The following is a 20763-nucleotide window of genomic DNA, read 5'->3' as shown; positions in this document are numbered from 1 at the left end:
ATAAAGTAAGGTCAGATTGAACACGTGACGTATATAGATCATTTACAGCTATTTGCAGGCTGATGTTCAGCTAGAAAAGATAAATAGACTATGGGATGCTTAAAAATTGACCTTTTATCCTGTTGTGATAGCAACGGGGTCATGACACCGTCCCTTCTGCATCACGTGAGTTTACAAGCACGGGTGTCACCTGCTTCTTGTCGGCTTTCTGTGTAACCTGATTTCCTAATGCAAGCCAGAAACCCGGTTTCCTTAATAGGGGTAAGGGATTAAAAGAAACCCGGTTAAGTTAGACTTCTGCCGGGGTGAGAAGGGGGCAGTCAATCCACTGCCGATGTAACCAGGTTGGAAACAGGGATGTGTAGAAAGAAGTCCTAGTGGGGGAAAAGTGTCGATAACACCTAGTGAATTAAACACGTGCGCATTGTTTTATGAATCTATCGACAAAATAACCTAACTACACTGTCACGTTATTTTAGTTTAAATGTCCCAAATGGAGTTGCACCCTTCATAATGAGGCTGAACCACTGAATGGTCTGGTCACGTGAGCCTTTTAGAAACTGGAGAAAAGTGATCTTAACTGCATGGACTTTTATCAAACGGTATTTTCTCTGTCCACAGACAAATCATGTCCTCAATTTCTTTCAGTAATTATTCACTAGCTTGAGTTTTTTTTTTTTTACGGCAGCTGAGCGCCCATTCGCCAGATCCTGATGGGCAGAAAAAGCTTATCAAGAGCTCCATCTAGTGGCTACAGCGCAACATAGCTGAATGAGTCCAGATCTGCTGCAAGCTTACAGTTTTTCTCTATTGCCAAAACACAAAACCCAGTACTCTAAACCAAATGACCAGTTGCCTAAACACATTTAGTAAAACTCCCCCCCTTTTGCCACAACCACAAACACAATTCACCTGTAGACACTGTTCACAAAACCCATCCCCTTTTTCTCAAAACTCAAAACAAAATTTGCCGTGCTAAAACACATTTTGCATATAACTCTGCTCCAATATGCATTGTGAAGCTCATGTGATGCAAAATGCTACCCACAATCAGCAAAACTTGAACACAATGAACATACCTGGTGTCAATCAGTAAACACAACGACTCATAATTGAAAACACCTATTGCAAATGATGTGACCACACCTATATAAGTCAGTGCAGTTTGCTGAAAGTTCAAAAACAAAAATGGATGATGAAGACAGAAGAAGAGGCGTTTGTGTCAGAGGAGGGAGAGGAGTTTGTGTCAGAGGAGGCAGAGGAGTTCGTGTCAGAGGAGGCAGAGGAGCGGGCCGAGGAGGGAGAGGAGCAGGTCAAGGAGGGAGAGGAGCAGGTCAAGGAGGGAGAGGAGCGGGCCGAGGAGTGGGCCAAAGAGGGCGAGAAGCAGTCCAAAGAGGAGCAGGCCAAGGAGCGAGAGGAGAAGGAGGGCAAGCAAGACAACGCATTTTCATTACAGATGAAATGAGAGCAACAGTCATTGTCCACGGCATGACAATGACCGAAGCGGGACAACGAGTCCAACCAAAACATCACTCTCTGCGCTGCCATGAGTTCTAGAGGGCTTCTCCACCGGCATGCTGAACTTGGTGCCTACAACACTGAGCGTCTCCTCACCTTCCTAGGAGAGCTCAGAGATGTTTTGCATGACAATGACCACCTGAATGCTCGGCCAGCAGATCACCACGACCAGCAGATTCCTGGACCGGCTGATCTTCCCATATACGTCATCCTCTGGGACAATGTTAGCTCCCATCGCAGCATCCAGGTCAGAGAGTGGTTTAACATCAATCAGCAATTCATTAATGTGTGTCTGCCACCCTACTCTCCGTTCCTAAACCCAATAGAGGAGTTCTTCTGAGCATGGCGGTGGAAGGTCTATGACCGCCAACCTTACACTAGAGAGAACCTTCTCAGGGCTATGGACCTGGCCTGTGATGATGTGGCTGTGGAGGCGTTCCAAGGCTGGGTGCGGCATGCCAGGACATTCTTCCCACGTTGTTTGGCTATGGACAATATTGCCTGTGACGTTGATGAGGTCCTGTGGCCCGACCCAGCCCGACGACGTGATGCCTCTCCATGATTTCGGTGTCAACATACAACATACTGTGTCAATTTTCAACGTACTGTAATAAAAGAAATCGCACCCTGAACATTGTGTTCTCAATTGTTACTGTACAGTATCTATTGTGTGTAATGGATCCTCCATGGAGTTTAGTACTCATTTTTGCATTGAGTTGTGATATTACTGCATTTTCTGCATTATGTAACTATTCCCATGAAATGCACAAATCTATAGAAAATGCCCAAAACATATTTGAGAATAAATAAGGGTTGCTCAAATGCATCCTGGCAGTTGTGAAACTGTAAAAAGAACAGTCTCACACTGTGAAAATTGTGCTTTCAATTTTTTTGGTAATGTGGTTAATGATGCTCAGTAGTGTTTACATTTTTGCAGGCCTTGAGTGGTATTTTGGTGTCAGAGTTTGCTTTTGAGCATATGAGCAACTGTTTTGGTGTGATGGGTTTGCTTTTGAGCATATGAGCAACTGTTTTGGTGTGATGGGTTGGTTTTGAAAAGAAACTGTGAGGTTTAGTATACGTAGCTTTAGAAAAGTGTTTTGTGTTTAGAGTTTTGTGAAAAGTGAGGGCAGTATCGTGAAATGTGTTTAAGCAATAGAGAAAAACTGTAAGAAGCCATAAACTATCCTTTAAGCTGTTGGCTCATACATTGTGTTTGCTTCACATTTTATTGTTGTATTTACAGTTTTTTAACTGGTAAAATCCATCAGGTTTTTATGATTGGACTCATGTCTCATGCTCTTCCCTTAGAGCTGTTTTTTTCTACCTTTGCTTTCTGTATGTGCACTGATATCTCAAGAGGTTTCTGATGATTATGCCTTAAAGTCCCTTCTCCAAGGTTCCCAGTTAAATTGTGGCTTTGCCTTACTTGTCTCTGTCAAACTAAACGATTTAACTTTGAAATTTTACCCTTAAAATGTTAATTTAAGTCGTGTATTAAATGTATTTTTGTATTGTTTGTCGGTTTGTTTTTTGTGGCATTAATTTGGATCACAGTGATTATGGTGGAGTTGGTCACATGGTATGGGTGGTCGTTGTTTTATTTTGGGGGGAGGGGGGGTGTTTTGTAATTAAGTTATAAAAGGTATAATTTGGATCTCAGCTGATTTATTAGTGCGTCAAACTAAATTAAAGGTCCAACTTCATCCTCTTGGTGAATTTTTGTCATTTCTGAAGTCACTACAACCCGATTTAACCCTTTTTTAAAGCCTGATTCAAAAGCTAATGGGCAGGAAATCTCGATTTTACCCTTTAATCAAATGTAAAGATAACAAAAAATAATTTGCACATATGTACTGTTTATTATGGTGTTGTACGTCAGAATTATTGTAGTGCATAATGTATCCACCAGGGGGCAGAATATGTTTCAGATTTTATACAACAAGGGTTTGAGCGAAGGTTTTTCCCAAAAAGTGATGCAATAGGTCTCAGAAATAGTATGTGTTGAATCAAAATCATACAGGGTTAGGATGTCTAATGTGTGGTCCATAGAATTATTATGGAACAATATTAGATTTTTACATGCAAACACAAAAGTTGATCACCAAAAATAGGCAACTTTTTAAAATCCAGTTCTGTTTGTTTCTCTATTAATTTTCCTTTAAATTTTGGCTCAGTTTCCCCAAACTATAGATACAAACCCATAATTGCAGTCTAAAAATGAAACATTTCCCAACTTCCAGAGCAATACCAAAGTCTCTACTTAATTATGAAAAAAAAATAAAATAAAATAAATTTTAAAAAGCAATCTTGTTTAAAAGCAGCCAACTTCCTCTTAAGACATAAACCAGCTTTAATGCAAGTGTTTTTAGCTCTTAATGCCTGGAAACAGTGTGTAAGCAACACTGCAGCTAAATCATTAGCTTAACCTCCTACTGCTATTTGTTGGCTTTACTCTGAAGCTACACAAAAGTCTGGAAAGTAATCAAATGAGGAGTTGGAGTGGCTATAATGTTTGACACATTTACAAGTTACTGTCTAATGGGACATTACCAGTAGTAAGTCACAAGCCTAACATACTGCAGGTCTTTACTAAATTAAGTATACTCAGTCTCCTCAAGTAGGAACGGACTTTATTTGGGCCTTGTAAAGGAGTAATGAGTATTTTGTGATTCCTTTTACAAGAGAGAGCACCAAAACAGAAAAGTACTTGAAGCAGTCATTAGTAGTAACACTGCTATTAACTTACAAGCACTGTTTATAGCCAGCTTTAAGTCTTTCTGTCCTCATTTGGGTGATTGGGCTTTTAAAAAGCTTAAAAAATTGCATTGTTTGGCCTCAACAGAGAGTCTGTTTTTTTACAGTGTTGCCCAAGGGCCTGAAGATCTCAAGCATCTTGTTTTGACCTTCAGTATTGTCCCATCCACACAGAGATTCCTCCTGATTCTTTGAATGTTTTGAAACTATTATACACTATAAATAGTATGATCTTCAAAGTATTTGCAATTTTACATTGAGAAACATTTCTTTTTTAAATTATTAAACAATTTATCACAGATTGGTGAATCTCTGTCCATCTTTACATCCAAGAGGCTCGACATCTCTGAAATGCTCCTTTTATACCCAGTCATGTCATTATCCTGTAGTCAATTAACATAATTAGTTGTCAAAGTTCTTCCAGTAGTTTTTGATTTGTGCCAATTACTTTTCCAGCCTTTTGTTGCCCAGTTCCAACTTTTGTGAGATGTGTTACTGCCATCCAATTCAAAATGAGCTAATATTTTCCATAAATTGGTTAAATGTCTCAATTTAAACATCTGATATGTTGTTTGTATTCTGTTGGGAATAAAGTATGGGTTTATGAGATTTGCAGATTACACTCTTTTCTTGTTTACACAGCATCCTAACATTTTTGGCATTGGGGTCGTAAATAAAAACTTTATTACCAGTGTTTACTTTTTTCATGGTTTTTATTTTTCAGCATTATCAACAGAAAAACTCACCAACGTGAATGAATATATTAATGAGCATTTCCTCCTTCACTCCAAAGACAGTTGCCTTCAAGTGTCTACAACATTATGTACGCATCAATACACAAAATACCTCACAACATAGTCCTGACCTGTGGAGGACAGTTCACAGAGACTGAATTTCCACTAAAAGTGGAACTATGGGGCATTTCCAAATTAGAATAGATCACTTAAATAGGATATATACACTATTCCCTGCTCTCTTTGTTAAAGTGTAATATTTCAGTCACTTTGAAATATTACATGACAGTGATCTGCCTAACAACACGCAGGCTGCGTCAGTAAGCTGGTTTGGTCCATCACAAATGAATTGTCTAGCTTTACAACATGAGAAAAGTTAAACATTTCCTGAATTCCTTTGCTAGTGTGTGGAAAATAAGTCACAATAATTTATATCTCTTTAGATAAAGTGACACAGTAATGGGTTTCAAGTCATCTCATATGTGTGTGTATAAAGAAAGAAATGTATGGATGCCAAATATTATATCCACCCTCCATTTTTAGCTCCATAAAAAATAAAATTGTGGTAATTTCCTGTTACCAAACACAGATGTGACACCTCACAGCACAAAAGCGGATCTACTTCATGAAAATATCATCTTCCTCACTTGCAGTTTCACACTCAAACACTCATGATTCATCTCTGGTCGGCTCTGAATGCAGCAGTTTCTGAGTTGTCACTGTGTTCCAGGGATAAGACACAACCGTGAATCTGCATCTGCAGATCGCCGGCCATCAGCGTAATCCCCCATCATGCATCTGAGCTGCTGCTGTCCTACAGTAGGGCCACTGCTGATCATAGCTTCAGATCAGACACGATCATTTAAATCAGTTACAGGCCAAAAGGGTTGTTTTATCTGATAGTATGCAGATTGTGTGGGGTATGTTTCAAGGCCTTTTCTTACTGTGATTAAAAGGGGAATCTATCAGTTTCACACACAAAACTCAATATATTCATCCTAAGCAGGACCAAGTAATGTATAATGCTGCACTGGACACTCCTAAAGTAACACTGATGATGTCACAGTGATGTCACCCAGCTTGAATTTACTACTTTTTTTAACAGAAACTTTACAAACAGGCTGTGGGGGAGTTTGGAAGACGTGGGCATTCACCAGACGGGGAGAACGTATTGGAAGCCATATATATGCATCCTGGGAAATACAGAATTCCATCCTATTGGAGCATTTTCCCACAGGACCTAAAACTCAGTAAATCTCAGCCTCTGATGCAGAATAGCAGTGCATCTTTAAGTTTTAACTTCAAATTATGTCTAAAAACGAAGAATATAAGCAACAAAGCCAATGAACATGTTTAAAAAACATGAACCGCATAAATAATACAGAAATATACAAGTTTCTGCCCTTAAAATCCTACTAGTTAACCAGTTTGTTTGGTGTGTAAATCTCCAATAGGTTTTCAAATCACTTAAGCTCAGACAGAAAAAAACAAAAACGATCTGGCATGGGTTTAAAGTCATCGGCTCTAACTGATCAACCTTCAGAAATAGCACCACAAACAGATGACGGACTCCTGGGATGGCCACGGCCTGACTCAGCTTCTGCTCCTGTATGTACATGTATGACTCAGCATTAAGAACCCAACTGAGAAACATCTCTCTGCACCCTCATTTTTGCACATATATAGAAAAAGAAATGGCAAATTATTCCACAACCGAGTTTACCACTATTGGATTTTTTTTTTCTCTTAAAGGTAGTTTAATGTTAAGTGCAGTAAGCAACAGCTACATCTGAATCTGTGTTCAGATCATGATGATTAGAGTTCTTTGGTAACTCTTTGTAGCGCTTTGCTGAGTCATGACTCCAAGCAGACATGACGGTTAAATGGTTTGACTTTTTACAAGGATAGGTGAAACTTTTTTTTTTTTAAATGAGTGCGAAAAAGAGAAACATCAAATCCATACACGATACTTTAGCTAAAAATGAAGTAAAACATTAAAGAAATAAGAGATCCATCTATTCTTTTCTCATAATCATTTAGTTTCACCGAACAAAGACACACTGTTCATTTTTTGACGGTTTGTTTTTATGAGCCTTATATTTTATCTTATCTATACTGCCTTTGTTCCATATCACTTCTCGTAAGCTTTACAGCTCTGCAGACATCGAATATAACTGACATCAGGGTTTATATTTGATGTCAGACATAACTGTAACTTATATTCCCTTTTTTCTTTATCCATCCACCTCTCCAGTCACTCACCCTCATATTAATCTAATTTCAATGAATGTCTTCTAATTAAACTACAGCTAAACATCTGGTTGAATATTTATCAGCTACTTATAAAGGCACTTTGCATGTTTAGTCCATTTGAAAATGAAGTAATGAGGCAAAAATCAGATTAATGTAGCAACAACTGGCTCTGAAGGGACACACACAAGAGTTTGTTTGGCAATGTGAATGAGCAACAATCCACCAATACCGACGTCACACACAGGGTAAATTGCATTTAGAAGTTTCCTGGCAACATGTTTCTCTGTAACAAAACCCACTATTCACGGGAAGTTATCCCAATAAACTTCTGTAAAGAATGTGGCTCACTGCCATGAGGTTTAAAGAACGATTCCAGCATGATTTAAGCGTTTGCTAATTTGTGTTGGATAATTTATCCCCTTTAATGTTATCACCCATTTTTAACACTCGGGTTAGCAAAGTCAAAAAGTTACATAAGAAAAAAGGCAAAAAGCTTAATTTAGCCAGTGTGAAAAAAAAAATGATGGCACAAATGTGGAGCTAAATGCTAAAATCCAGAAGCTAATATTTTTATAGCAATAATGCTGGCATGCTAAAATTTAGCTAGGTGGTTATTAGTTTTAAAAGTAATAGTTGATTTCTTTATATGTTTCCAAATATTTACAGTGTTTTGGATATTTTGTATTGACAGAGGTAGTGAAGATAAACAGGAAGCAACGAGAGATTTGAGGAGTGACATGCAGTAAAAAGTATCACCCACTGCTTGTATGTACAGTAAAACTCCACTACTGAGGACTACAACTTTAGAGCTAATGATGATGCTCCATGAAAGTGAAACTTATGTTGCTGAAAAAATATAGCTGAACTGAGCTGGCATTAGCACAAATGTGTCAAAAAGCCTGGTTTAATAACCATATGATATACTCAGAGCATTCAGTTCTGTAAACCTAAATATTCTTACCTTTTTTTATGGGAACCAGGTTTTTACTATGGTACGTTAGCATTGTTGTTGACAAGAAATTGCACCAGCAGTATTTCCATTTGTTGTCTTTTGATACAAAGTTAGAGATGGTTGAGGAATTAAAAGGAAAACCTGAACTATTCAGCCTAACAGTGGAAACAGTTACTTTTACCTTTAAATAGTCCCATCCTGAGCTTAATTTTAATAGTTTTTCCTACTTTTAAATACAACAAATAATCTTAAATAATAATAATATAGTAATAATACTTATGCCAATGAAGAGGAGATCAGTTTTTCTTTCTTAAACTTACCCAGACTCTTAAATACAAAGTGAAAAGTCAACAAAAACACTAGAAATCATGCTGGAACTTTCCTTACATTACAACAGCTTACGTATTAAAACCGGTGAGGCGTTTCTGTTCTTATCAATCAACCAGACTCTGACTACAGTGTATAAAGTTAGCTCCCAACAACAGTTTCAGCTAATTTAACTACCGGTGTAGGAAGTTAAAGCAGTGATTCGTATTCAAGCCTCATACCCACTGTCATGCTCCGGCAGTAAAATAAAAACAAATAAATTCATCTCCAGAAGCAAAATGCTGCTGAACATGCAAATATCCTGATTTAGTGTCCTAGTTGGTGAGCTGGCCTGAGAGCTATGGCTAAAGACGGCACATATGATTCAAACAACTGAGGTAATGCGGTAATGCTCCTTAATTTCTGAGCTCTTGGCGTTCTTGTGGCGGCTGAGCAGACCTAAATAACTTGTGATGAGGGTTAAATTTAAACTGAGAGGCTGACAGTGCAGCCTTCAGCACCAGCGGGGGCTCTGTGGCCCGACCCTGTGTCCGTAAACGTCTGTATTTTTCTCTGCAGCGCTGCCTCCCCGTTTGGCATGTCAGGCCTTTCCTGCCTTCATGTATGTGGGGATGGTGCCTCGCTGAGTCAGACCCTCGAAGCGTTTGTATGTGTAGTTGAGGAACACCCAGTCCTTTGACTTGAAGTCTGGCTCGGTTGCATTGGCTGTTTACAAAGACAAAAGGCGAGAAAGATTTGTTACTTTTATTATTTTTTATTTCTACTGCCTCAGACAACCCTTATGACATAAGCCAGGGATCCCCAACTCCAGTCCTTAAGGCCCACTGTCCTGCAGGTATTCCATGTTTCCCTGCTGAGAAGACCTGTGTAGAGCTGGTCAGAGATCCATTTAATCTGAATCAGGTGTGTTGCAAGATAATGGGCCTTGAAGACCAGAGTTGGGCATCACTGACATGGGAACTGCCTAATTCATTTCAATCTGCAACCTTACCACTAGATGTCACTAAAACCTTCCCACTAGATCTGGAAATGTTGTTTTCAGCTTAACAATGAATTCTCTTTGACAAACCTGGCTGAAGAATGTCCGATTCAGGGAAATCGTCAAAGTTTGACGTGTCATCAATACTTTTGATCTCAATAGAAATGGCTGCTGGCCGCTCCCTGTTGACAGAAGTAAGTTGATCTTTGTTTATTTTTTCCATGTTCAGCATAAATCCCTTTTCATCATGAGTAGGTTTTGTACCTGATGTGCTCCCAGTCTACTGACTCAAAGAAGAGATGACTCTTTATCTCCTCCACGCTCACAGCTCCAATGCGATTCTCTGCATCGGTGCAATATCTGAAAAAGCCAAACAGGAAGTTGACAATCAAACTGTTTGAGACAAGTATGACAGAAGATATTCCGATAAAAGACAGATGTTTAGCATCTGATCTTGATGTGAGACTGGAAAGATAATAGCAAATTTTTATTTTTAATTTCATTACATATGACTGAGAGGATTCAAATCTACCAGCAATGCTAGGTGTGAAACACAATTTGATATATATACGACAACGTATGTTAAGTTCTGTGTTTAATTCCTCTTTAGTAGAAAACAGGATACCTAGCCAGATCAATGTTATGCATAATACACATAAGTAATACAGCTTTAAAGACCAACTTTCTCCTTTCACAACAATACTGAGATTAAAACCTGGAACCCAGTGGTGGATCCACCGGACCTACTTGGACTCAAAGGGTTTTTTAATTGTAGTGGGACCAACCAAAAGGTTCTAAGCTCTGCGCATCTTAGTGCTTAATTAATGTCCTGCTGTTTGTCAGTTTGTTGTTTCAATGTTTGTACTTTACAAAAAAGAGAAGAACTTTCTTATTTCTGACTGAACCCTTGCAAATCGATTAATAGTTAAAAACAATGAAACAAAAACAACCTATTCCCTAATGTTAATTCTAGTTAAAAGAAAAAGGCAACATTTCTACATTTGTTTAGCTAAAACAGAGCAACAGTGAACCTTAATATCAGGTCTTTAGCCCTCTCTGAGATGGGAACTTCAGGTGGGAAGACGAGAGTTTCCTTCCAGTTCATAACCTTCCTGTACGTCTCCTGCGGAGTCTCTGAACAAAAGGGTGGATAACCTGCAAAAAGTCAGCAAGCATATTATATCAAACTGAGCATATTTTGGAAAGGAAAAAGTGCAGACCACAAAGCTATAGTGCATTCTTACCAATGAGCATTTCATACATAATTACACCCAGAGACCACCAGTCACACAGTTTGTTGTACCCCGTCTGCATGAAAACTTCAGGAGCAATGTAGTCCGGTGTTCCCACAGTGGAATAGGCCTGGAAGTTGAGTGGAATGCAGAAAGGTGAGATCTCAGCACTGAATATTTGAACATTATGCATGGAGGAGGAAGACAGACTGGTCAAACTCGCTCCATTCTTGTTGACAGTCCGTTTAAACACATAATAAAATCCTGATTATTTTACCACATTTGTTTAAAAAGTTTACAAGTTGCAGGAATAATTTCTTATCTTACATATTGGCTCCTTATTTAATTGTGTCACATAGTGAAATGAACCGTACCAGCTGTCTCCTGTTTTTCTTCCAGGTTTCTGCTTTCCTCTTAGAGTTCATGTTTTGAAATGCTGAAAAGATAAAAGAGTAAAGATTAGTTGAAGGGTTTTTCTCTCCTTGAAATAATCTGTTGTACAGCATCTAAAAATATAATTAGTTGGATGTTACTAATTCTTTTTATGCATCTTTATTTGCATTTAGTTACATTACTGCTTGAATTTGGAATGTGACTTACAGAAATCACTGGGTGGGTTGTGTGTCAGGTTCCTATAAAATTCAGTGCGATGAGCCTTCTTCAGACCAGTACACAGACCAAAATCGGATAGTTTCACATGACCCTGTGAAGAAAGAAAAAAAAATCTAAATGAATTAGCTTTTTTTTTTTTTTTTTTTTTTTATTTCTGAGACGCTGAGGGTCATGTGTTTGTGTTCTCACCCTGGAGTCCAGCAGCAAGTTGTCTGGTTTGATGTCTCTATGGATGAAGCCCAGCTGGTGGATGGAGTCGATGGCCAGGACAGTCTCTGCGATGTAGAACTGTGTGGCCTCTTCAGACAAAGTGTCCTTCTTCATCAGCAGAGTCATCATGTCACCTAGCAACAAAAACCAGAGGTCAAAACTTTTGAGAAGTAAACAGCAGATTACCAAACATCTCAGGCCAGTGGACTTAATGCAACTGCAGGGATTTTTTTTTTAATCAGGGCTACTGTTTCAGTCCAGACCTCCAGGCAGGAACTCCATGATGAGGTAGAGGTTCCTCTTGTCCTGGAAGCTGTAGAACATCTTGACCACCCAAGCGCTGTCTGCCTCCACCAGAATGTCCCTCTCTGCTCGAATATGAGCCACCTAAGGGGGATGCACGGATCAGTAATACAGCAGTGTGATTTAGCATCCATGACAACAGCAGAACAGACTAATGCTTTACCTGCTCCTTTTCCAGCATGTCTGCTTTCCTCAAAATCTTCATGGCGTAAATGTGTCCTGTGTCTTTTTTCTGTACCAAACGAACCTGAAGGGGACAACAGTGAAAAATCATTATTTCTTTTTTGAATGTAATCATATAAGAGGAAACATAATAATCTGGACCACATGATTTTTTATAAGTGAAGGAGCACATTCTTTTCTTTTATAAAACTATAAATATACACAATCAAATGTACAATACACAGGAACTGAGATAAACACACAAAAAAAAAAACTCCTGAAAAGCCTGAATTAGGTTTTGGCATCTTTCCTTGTTTTTGTTTTGTTATTTTGTTTGTCTTCTTGCAACATACCTCTCCAAAAGCACCTCGTCCAATAACCTTAAGTGATTCAAAGTCATCCAAGCCAAGTCTCGTCCTCTTCAGTCGGAGAAACTCAGTCTCTTTACGGGCATGCTGCGAGCGCCGCATGACTTTCTGCAATATACCAAAGGTTGTCAGATCAAGCATAAAATGAAGAGATGGATGTAGAAAAATAAAAAATTAATATCTGTGCATTACAAAATTAAAATAATGTATGCTCTACCTCCTCGTCAGGTAAACCCTCCTCTTCCATGGCCTTTTCAAGTTTCTTCTGCCTGAATATACATGAAAAACAAATGAGATTAAAGCCTACAAAAATATTACAAAAAACATTTATTTCCAAACAAAGAGAGTGGATGTGGCCTAGAAGGTGTCAGGTCTTGATAAAGTTGTGTAAACAGCGACACAAGTGACTTCTCCAGGAGGCAGTGAAGCATGTTACCTGGACCACAGATCAGCTCTCAGGTAACATTACAACATGAGGTGATGGATTATGGGGTTTTTTTGTGCAAACCACAGATCAACCATTTGCATTGTTACCAGCAGTGGATGGAGCGACACGTAATCCTTTTAACAGCAGCTACATTTACATTCAGAGATAAAGTCTGACTAGTTTCTAAAGGTTAATGCTTAGCAGACAAAAAGTGGCCTGGAAGGGTAATTGTAAAGCAAGACATGCAATGCACTCAGGTAGTTTTACCTCATCTCGCGCTCCTCGTGCTGCGTGAGCAGGGTGCTGTAGAAGTTTTCCAGAGTCAGCTTGGCCACAGTCACCCTCTCCCGGGTGTGGTTGCTCATGGGAAGGGCAGCTGCCGTCCCTCCCGTCATGGCCACACTATCCTGTGAAACATCAGATTGTGCATGTCAGTGCATACACCTTCTAAGCCACTGTTTACATTTTTTTGTGGTGACATTTGCAACAAGTATGCTGCAACAAAGACAAAGTCTTTTCCTGTTGGTTCTTTTTCAGAGTTGAGGAATAAACTGGGAAATGCAACATTTTAGTTAACTGGCTGCCTTTCTTACATTGTTTTTCATTTTTTAAAAAAACATACCAAGTAAATCAATTTAGGATTTTTATATATGATTTGATTTAAAAGGAAAGTCTCTTATAGAAAAAGTAAGATGCATAGTTAAACATTTTATTCAGAATCTACAGATTCTCATCCTTATAATGAAATTGTGTATCTTGGGCTAATTCGGTGTGCTAAACATTGCAGTTTGAGCTAGGGCAGGGCAATATATCGAGATTTTCAAATATATCAAGACTTTATCAGACGCAATTTAGAAGGAAGGAATATCGTTTATATCGAGATAGCTTTTTTTGAGTTAAAAGTATCTTTTCTTTTGCATTTTGCACAGCTGTATTTTTTGTTATGGTCATTGAAAATTATTTTTAATTTATTTTGTTTTAGGAGCATTTAATTTAATATAAAGGTTTTTTAATTTAATTCAGCTGTTTTAATGCACATGTGCTGCTGATCCTTAATGAAAGTATTTGGCACTGAAGGCTGTATATTAGAACTGTCTCTTTGGTTACTTGACAAAAAAAAGGTGAATCAAGATATATATTGTATATCGTGATTCAGGTAAAAAATATCGAGATATAAGATTTTGTTCTTATCGCCGAGCCATATTATGAGCCATTACTGTTTTTAATACATTTAGTGCTAACCTTATAAAGATATTGTGGACATCATTTAGTCATTAAAGAGGTGTCACCAAGAATCTAGCTGAGCAGAGGATTTACTAAAAGACAATGTAGAAACCATGCAATGTCACACTTTCAATAACCATCTCAAACCTTCCTGCCCAGTTTCTATTGTTACACATCAGCAGCACTAAAACCCACTATATAAAATGGTAACAAACACCAGCTTATATACTCCAAACAAAATAGAAGTTAGGAATTTGTAACATTTTCATGGTGTTTTATTATTTGGTGTACAATACATGGTACAATTTGTGGTACAAAAATATTCTTGTGAGCCGAGAACCAGGAATCACATGCATGATGGCTCATGGTCTGCAAGGTTTTATTGCAGGAACTAATCGGCGAAACCTCCACACATTTCACAGCATGCATTCCTTCACATTTTCGCAGTCTTGAATTAAAGTTTCAATTCTAAATCCAGAGGATAGAAAAACAGATCCTGGATATGTGCCTGTTATGTGGCTGTGGTGAAAATAAAAGTGCAACATTGATTGCAAGCACAATGAATCATATCAGAGCTGCAATTTTAGCCACAAGTCCAGATAAAAAGCTTGAATATTTTACATCTGGTAGGTTGTTTCTCTACAGGGGCCACATGTTTATGAAATGAAATGAAATGAAATAAAATGAAATGAAAATCTTAGTAAACACACACAAGTGAGGAGAAGGCCACATCTGACTAAAAGCAAACCATGACATAAAAACCACAAGATAAAAACATGAGCATTAAAAGAGGAAGTTTAATTTTCCTTATTTTTCATTAACAGAATATTACCAAGATAAGATTGTGAGCACATTATGTAACAGAGGGGAAAAGAAGCAGTGTGGTTGTGCATATCATGAACACATTTTGGCTGTATGCCATCAGAAAGAAATGAATGGACTCAATTTGCTCACAAAGAAATCAAACAGTCCTGCAGCCCAGAGATAGGAGCCATGTTTCGTCTATTCGCTGGCCCTTTTCCCGTTTCGGCACCAACAATCCCACAACAACAAGACGCTTCCTGACTTCTGGGAAAAAAAACAAAAAAAATCACTGAATCATTGTCGCAAGCCGCTTTGGTTGGAGGAAAACAGAGATTCCAGCAAAACCGAGACAAGTAACTGGTCGAGGTTTGTGCTTTGCAACTTGATAAAATAAGAAAATGAGCATAAAGGAAAACGGCACATGTAATCCTAACCCTGAACGAACACAAATATGTGTTTTTACATCGATAATGCAAATGAGTTACAGCAGGAAGCTGTTAGGTATTGTTCCTGTGATGCCAGCTCACAGAGGGCTCACACCACCTTAAAAAACATTGTACAATAAAACTGATAAAAATGGTAGCAGCTAATAACGCTTTCCCCTCACAATATCCCTGTGTGGAAGCACAGACTAGATCAATTCAGCTGTTGCCATGTTCAAAAGATACTGCCGTCTATAACCAACTATTAAAACTATTAAAAAGCACTTACAGAGGGAGGACGAGCAACGGAGAGGGGGAACTGTGAAACAGCGAACACATATTAAGCTTGAAATTTTAAAGTTGCACAGCGACAGAAAGAAATAAAGAACCTGCCCCGATCGATTTGAGTCAGCTAAAACATTTTAAGCTGTTTTGTGAGAGTTATGGCAACATGAAGAAGATCAGGGTGTGGCTGAGTGTCTCACCTCTTAAATAAAATAATGAAAAATGTTCCAGAAGTTATTTTAACCACCAAATGTTTAGAATTTTAAGTACAGATTGTAATAAACACAATATGAATCCCTTAAACTGGGACTTATGGTGAAATTTGAGGAGAAAATTTGATAGATTCTAAAGACACAAACCAATTTCTTTCATTTCAGTTAAAAAAAGAAGATATTTCATAAAGTTTTATCACCTTTTTAATAAAAATAGTGAAGAAACTCTTGATTTGTAAAAATGTATATTTTAAAACAATTTCTTAATGGCACCTTTACAAACTTGTAATTTGATGCTACTCTTTTTTTTTCTTTTTTTAGAAGTCCAATCAAAGCAAAAAGAACTGACTTTTTTTTAATCAATTAATTCAGAAAAGAAAAAAATATATAAATAATATTGAGATGCTTTCTGAATATTTGAGCTCCAACTCCACCAATTACAGTGTTTCTTTATTAGATTTATATTATAATAAGATAAATAAAATAGGGTAACAGGGAGATTTTCATCGCTCATCTTTTGAGATGAAGTAGTATTTAAAGTGTTTTGCTATTTTTGCTTCATTAATGCCTTCTTCCACCTTCCAACTGGCTCTACAGAGACTTTTTACTGGCTGCAGACAGACCCTACCCTGTCGCAAAAAAAACAAAGAGTGTCATTTTTATCTCTTTTATTTGAACTAAATACCGGAACATACCAGAATGTTTTGTGCTGTAATAACAATTGCAATGAGCCAATATAATTCAAATTTTATTAATCAGCTCCTTCCTCTTTTCACTCCTGTGTTTGTGCGATTAATTAAAGAAGGCACTGCTGAAAAGCAGTGGAAAAGCTTGTATGGACTCACTGTTGACCATGTTGCTGCTGGCATGGTCTCTAAGTCTGTGGTGAATTTAAGCAGAAGCCTAATTAAACAAAGTTGATCAAATTAATCATCATAAAGTGTGAGCACCTCTATAAAAGCACAAGCTTTGGCAGTTTGCAGGTTTGAAGCATTCTGGTGTGACAGCACAATGCCAAGAAGAAAAGACATCACAACAATCTTAGAGAAGCGACTCCATCTATCTTTTAAACTATTTTACAGTGAGAATTATTACTCATATGTGGAAAACATTCAAGATAGTTACCAATCCTCCCAGTAGCAGAAAGCACAGCAAGTTCTGCTTATAATTAAACTATTCAGAGTACAGAGAAATAGCAAAAACTCCAAGAGACACATCTCAGACTAAAGACCTCAGCAAGTTAACTGTTAGAAATTAGAAAAGGGCTGAATAAGTATGGCTTATTTAAAGGAGCTGCTGGAGAAAGCGTCTTCTCTCTGAAAAGAACATGGCATCACTGCTTAGGTTTGCAAGGTGTCATCTGAACCCCTCACAAGGAATCAAGAAGCTATCAGAAAATAAGACCTTTGAACCGATGAGACCAAAGTGGAGATTTTTGGTCAGAGCAAATCCAGACCTCAACTTGACAGAAATGTTGTGGTTGGACCTTAAGAAAGCTGCATATGTTAAGTTCAATGGTCTGAACAACACTGTAAAAAAAAGTGTATCAACATTCCTTGACAATGATGTGAGAGACTGATAACATCACGCAGAAAACCATTACTTCTAGTTCATGTTACTGATGGTGTTTCTTCAAGCAACAACAATCACAGAGTAGTTTCTACTCTTGCATTTGGCTTTGTTTTTGTTAAATAAATAATGACAGAATATGTAATGTACTGTTATTCATCTGAGGTTGTACTTGCCCATTTTCTATTTTCCCAATGTTGAAAGAATATATGCTTTCACGTGTACTTGAACTACACTTTGCCTGACAAAAAGATGGTACATTCTTATTTTGGCATGATACTTTACTGGTTGAGGGAATTTAAAAAGAAAAGAGTACAATTTATTTTCTTTTTTAATGTCTGTTTCAAAGCTTTATTACTAAAACAAAAGAACAGTCAAGGTGCAACAGTAAAATTACATTACTATTGTTATGGATAATACCAGCGTTATTAATTTAGCCATAATATCAGGAGAATTAACTAATGCAGCTGCCTTTAGGTCAAACTTTTTCCATTAATTCAGTCTGATTGTAATGCTTTTTAAATATAATTTGCCCCGTTATCCCAAATCTTTCTGAACTAGGTGAATACATTTGCAGTTTTAAATACACTCTATAAAAAAAAGAAATCCTGTCATGATCTGAGTCAAAAAGTGAGCAAAATAACCTGGTTCTCAATGTACAAAAGAAGGAGACAAATATGCTTTTCCTACTGTTGCATGAAGTGTGTATCTGTGCACTTATGTATTTGTGCTTGTTGCCCTACCAAGGTGGAAAATCAACCATCACTTAAAACAGATGCATCACACAGCTGAGCCAGCTAAGCCTTTTAACTGCGCCTGGAGGGATTCAGTTTGGCTTGAAGTTAACCAGATCCACCCCATAGCTAAACAAACAAGGCTGCACCACTCAGGCACTTACAAGGAAGGCATTATAAAAGCAAGCAGGCTATTTAGAAACTCAAGCATGCCTTAAAACAGCCCATCAAAACAGAAGTCCACAGAAGGCTCCAGTTAAACATCTGGTTGCAAGTATTGTGTTTTCAATACTCTTAAGTAGTGAATAACTCAATTTTTACAAGACAAAGTTTTAACATTGATAATGAAGCATTTGTGAAGTTGTGAAGCATTCACAACCCAACCTGGTAGATAATCAGCAGGTTGAGACTTGGGCTAATTTTGTGTAAGGAATACAATTAATTAGGTTTAACAAAAAATAAATAAATAAACAGGACATTAAGAGTTACTTTCTTCCCTTCCCCCAAAGAAAGTAGATTTCTCAGTTTGTTGTCAAATTCTTCAGTTAGTGAGTGCCAAACAGTCCCACTCCACCCTGACAGGACTGTACAGGAAGTCCTTTCCGTTGTGAATGAAAAGACTCAGTCATGATGCCAGTGAGAACACACATGTGCTTACATACACTATCCATGCACACAAAATTCAAGCCTAAACACAAAAAGTAAATAAATAAATAAAATATAATAAAATAAATGTATAGGATGGGAAGTTTACTATTTATTTTCTTCTAAAATACATCATTTGAAAGTTCATTTGAACCTATCCACAGTGGAACATTAAAATCAATAAATCAACTATAAAGACTCCAAACTGGACCAAAACAAAGTTTCATAAAAAAAATAAAAAAAAAAGTTAAAATCATATTTCTGTTTTGTTGTTGTTGTTTTCTTTTTAATGAGTGACATATATAAATGTCAGGTGTAATTTTGACTCATATTATAAATATGTGACACGGCTGCTGTGATCTGTGATTATAATCCTGTGTGTTTAGCTGCACTCCTTTCATTGTCCAGCAGTGATGGTAATGATAGTATTAAAACAGTCATCTCCCCCACAGCTCACCTAAACTGACGACACCCTGTCAAACCTCTACTATCTGCCACGCTTGGTCCATCACTGCTGCGTGACTGGTAATATTTACTGCTCAGACACGGTTAATTTTAGATCAAATCAGGGCTTTTTAAGTAGAAATATTTGGTCAGTTTGAAGCTGTGTCGCGCGGGCTAGCTAAGAGCTATTAACTCTGGCAGGTTGCATTAACAGCAATAAATACAGTTTAAACTGCACAAAAATAAGCAGGTTTTTAGTGAGATTTTTAAAAACCTACCTCCGTGTCCTGCTCCAGAGTCAAATATTGGCGTGGCGCCGGCCCACTATCCAGAAGAAAAATATAAAATCTGTAATTACGTTTCCACCTTTTCTACCTAATATTTAGGCAGTTCGAGGCTGGAGGCACCAGTTATTGGCTATCCGTCAGAAGAACCTATCAGGGTGAACAGTAAACATCGCCGATATCAACGCCACATAATAACAAAAGTCTACTGACGCTGACACAGTTGAACCTGAAATAAAAAAGACAGTATTCAAGTGTCTTCATCTGAGCCCCTGCTCCCCAAATCCTGCGCTTCCACAGTCTTTATCCCAAGAAAATATAAAATAAGAACCGCTGCTTCCTGAGACCATCGGGCTCATCAGACGTTCTGGCAACGCAATGACGTAGCCCTAAAGGACGGTAGCAGCAGCCAATCACTGATAACAAAGGGGAAGTTTGTTTGTCTCTGGCCAATCAAATGTGATAATAAATTAGAATGGCAGATACGCTAACCAATAAATACACATGTGTCTTCCCATATGGACGCAGGTTCAGCTGGCTAGCAGGTACTTGCAGCTATAAAAGAATATACTGTACTACCTACTGTTGGGAGCTGTATTACATCACTGTAAGGGTTGTGCTTTGTGCAGACCCTTACTAAAAATAGCCCATATTCATATAGTGTTAACATGATCAATTAAATAAATATAAAATGTAAAATGACATAGAAACAAGATCAATAAAAGGTCATACTGCAGTCAGCATTCTATGAGCAGGTCCATAGTTAAATGTTGACTGAAAGACAATCAGTAACCATATTAGATACTTTTAATACAATTTTATTAACATGCAATTATCTGAATGCAAACTGTGGACATTATACAGGCTTACATTTTTTTTCAGAGACAATAAAATAGATAAAAAAATACCATAAAGTCTGATAAGAGTCTCACAGACAGATTGCTGTCATATTCTGAGAAAGTGTTCTGCAAAGGCAAGATCTGAGATCTACTCTAACAGTTTAACATAGTTTGTCTGACAACAAACAAAACTCATCTCTCTTTAAACTAGACCCTCCATTATTATTATGCTTCCATGTTCCAATATTGTTACAAAACAAAAAACCTGAAGGAAACAGACTTGTTTCCTCCAGCAATCCCTTAAGAGGTGTTCAGAAATGTGGTCACCCTATCTGGAATCCTCCATTTCCTTGTACATGTCCCAAAGGTCTTTTGGACAAAGAACAGGTGTAAGTAGCAGAAAAAAATACCCCAATTACCTTTGAAAAGCACAGATAACAAATCTCCAACACTGACAACACTGTGTT

The 20763-nt window shown here is 37.7% G+C and overlaps 1 protein-coding gene across 1 annotated transcript; it reads right to left on the bottom strand.

Moving 5' to 3' along the window:
- Positions 1–4969: 4969 nt before the first annotated feature.
- On the bottom strand, positions 4970–19809 carry LOC121634845 (serine/threonine-protein kinase 38-like). The gene is made up of 14 exons (XM_041977792.1): positions 19452–19809; positions 13102–13241; positions 12625–12676; positions 12393–12515; positions 12041–12124; positions 11838–11961; positions 11554–11708; positions 11353–11455; positions 11127–11188; positions 10765–10882; positions 10552–10675; positions 9785–9880; positions 9611–9702; positions 4970–9246 (listed from the first exon to the last, which is right to left on the bottom strand). The coding sequence occupies exons 2-14, from the start codon at positions 13227–13229 to the stop codon at positions 9122–9124; spliced, it is 1386 nt and encodes a 461-aa protein (XP_041833726.1). The 5' UTR covers positions 13230–13241; positions 19452–19809; the 3' UTR covers positions 4970–9121.
- Between the last annotated feature and the right edge of the window lie 954 nt (positions 19810–20763).

Source organism: Melanotaenia boesemani, chromosome 23 (genome assembly GCF_017639745.1).
Source record: "Melanotaenia boesemani isolate fMelBoe1 chromosome 23, fMelBoe1.pri, whole genome shotgun sequence".
Lineage (NCBI taxonomy): Eukaryota > Metazoa > Chordata > Actinopteri > Atheriniformes > Melanotaeniidae > Melanotaenia > Melanotaenia boesemani.
The sequence above is the reverse complement of the archived record's forward strand: the minus strand, read 5'-3'. Positions and strand labels throughout refer to the sequence as shown.

What these genes read in the sequence shown, in the direction of transcription:
- LOC121634845 (XM_041977792.1), bottom strand. Translation starts at nt 13,229, where the DNA reads ATGACGGGAGGGACGGCAGCTGCCCTTCCCATGAGCAACCACACCCGG. An exon ending in AGAAAAACAGGAGACAGCTG is followed by an intron (nt 10,883 to 11,126) that starts GTACGGTTCATT and finishes CTCAACTTCCAG; the next exon opens with GCCTATTCCACTGTGGGAAC. An exon ending in TATGTATGAAATGCTCATTG is followed by an intron (nt 10,676 to 10,764) that starts GTAAGAATGCAC and finishes GACTTTTTGCAG; the next exon opens with GTTATCCACCCTTTTGTTCA.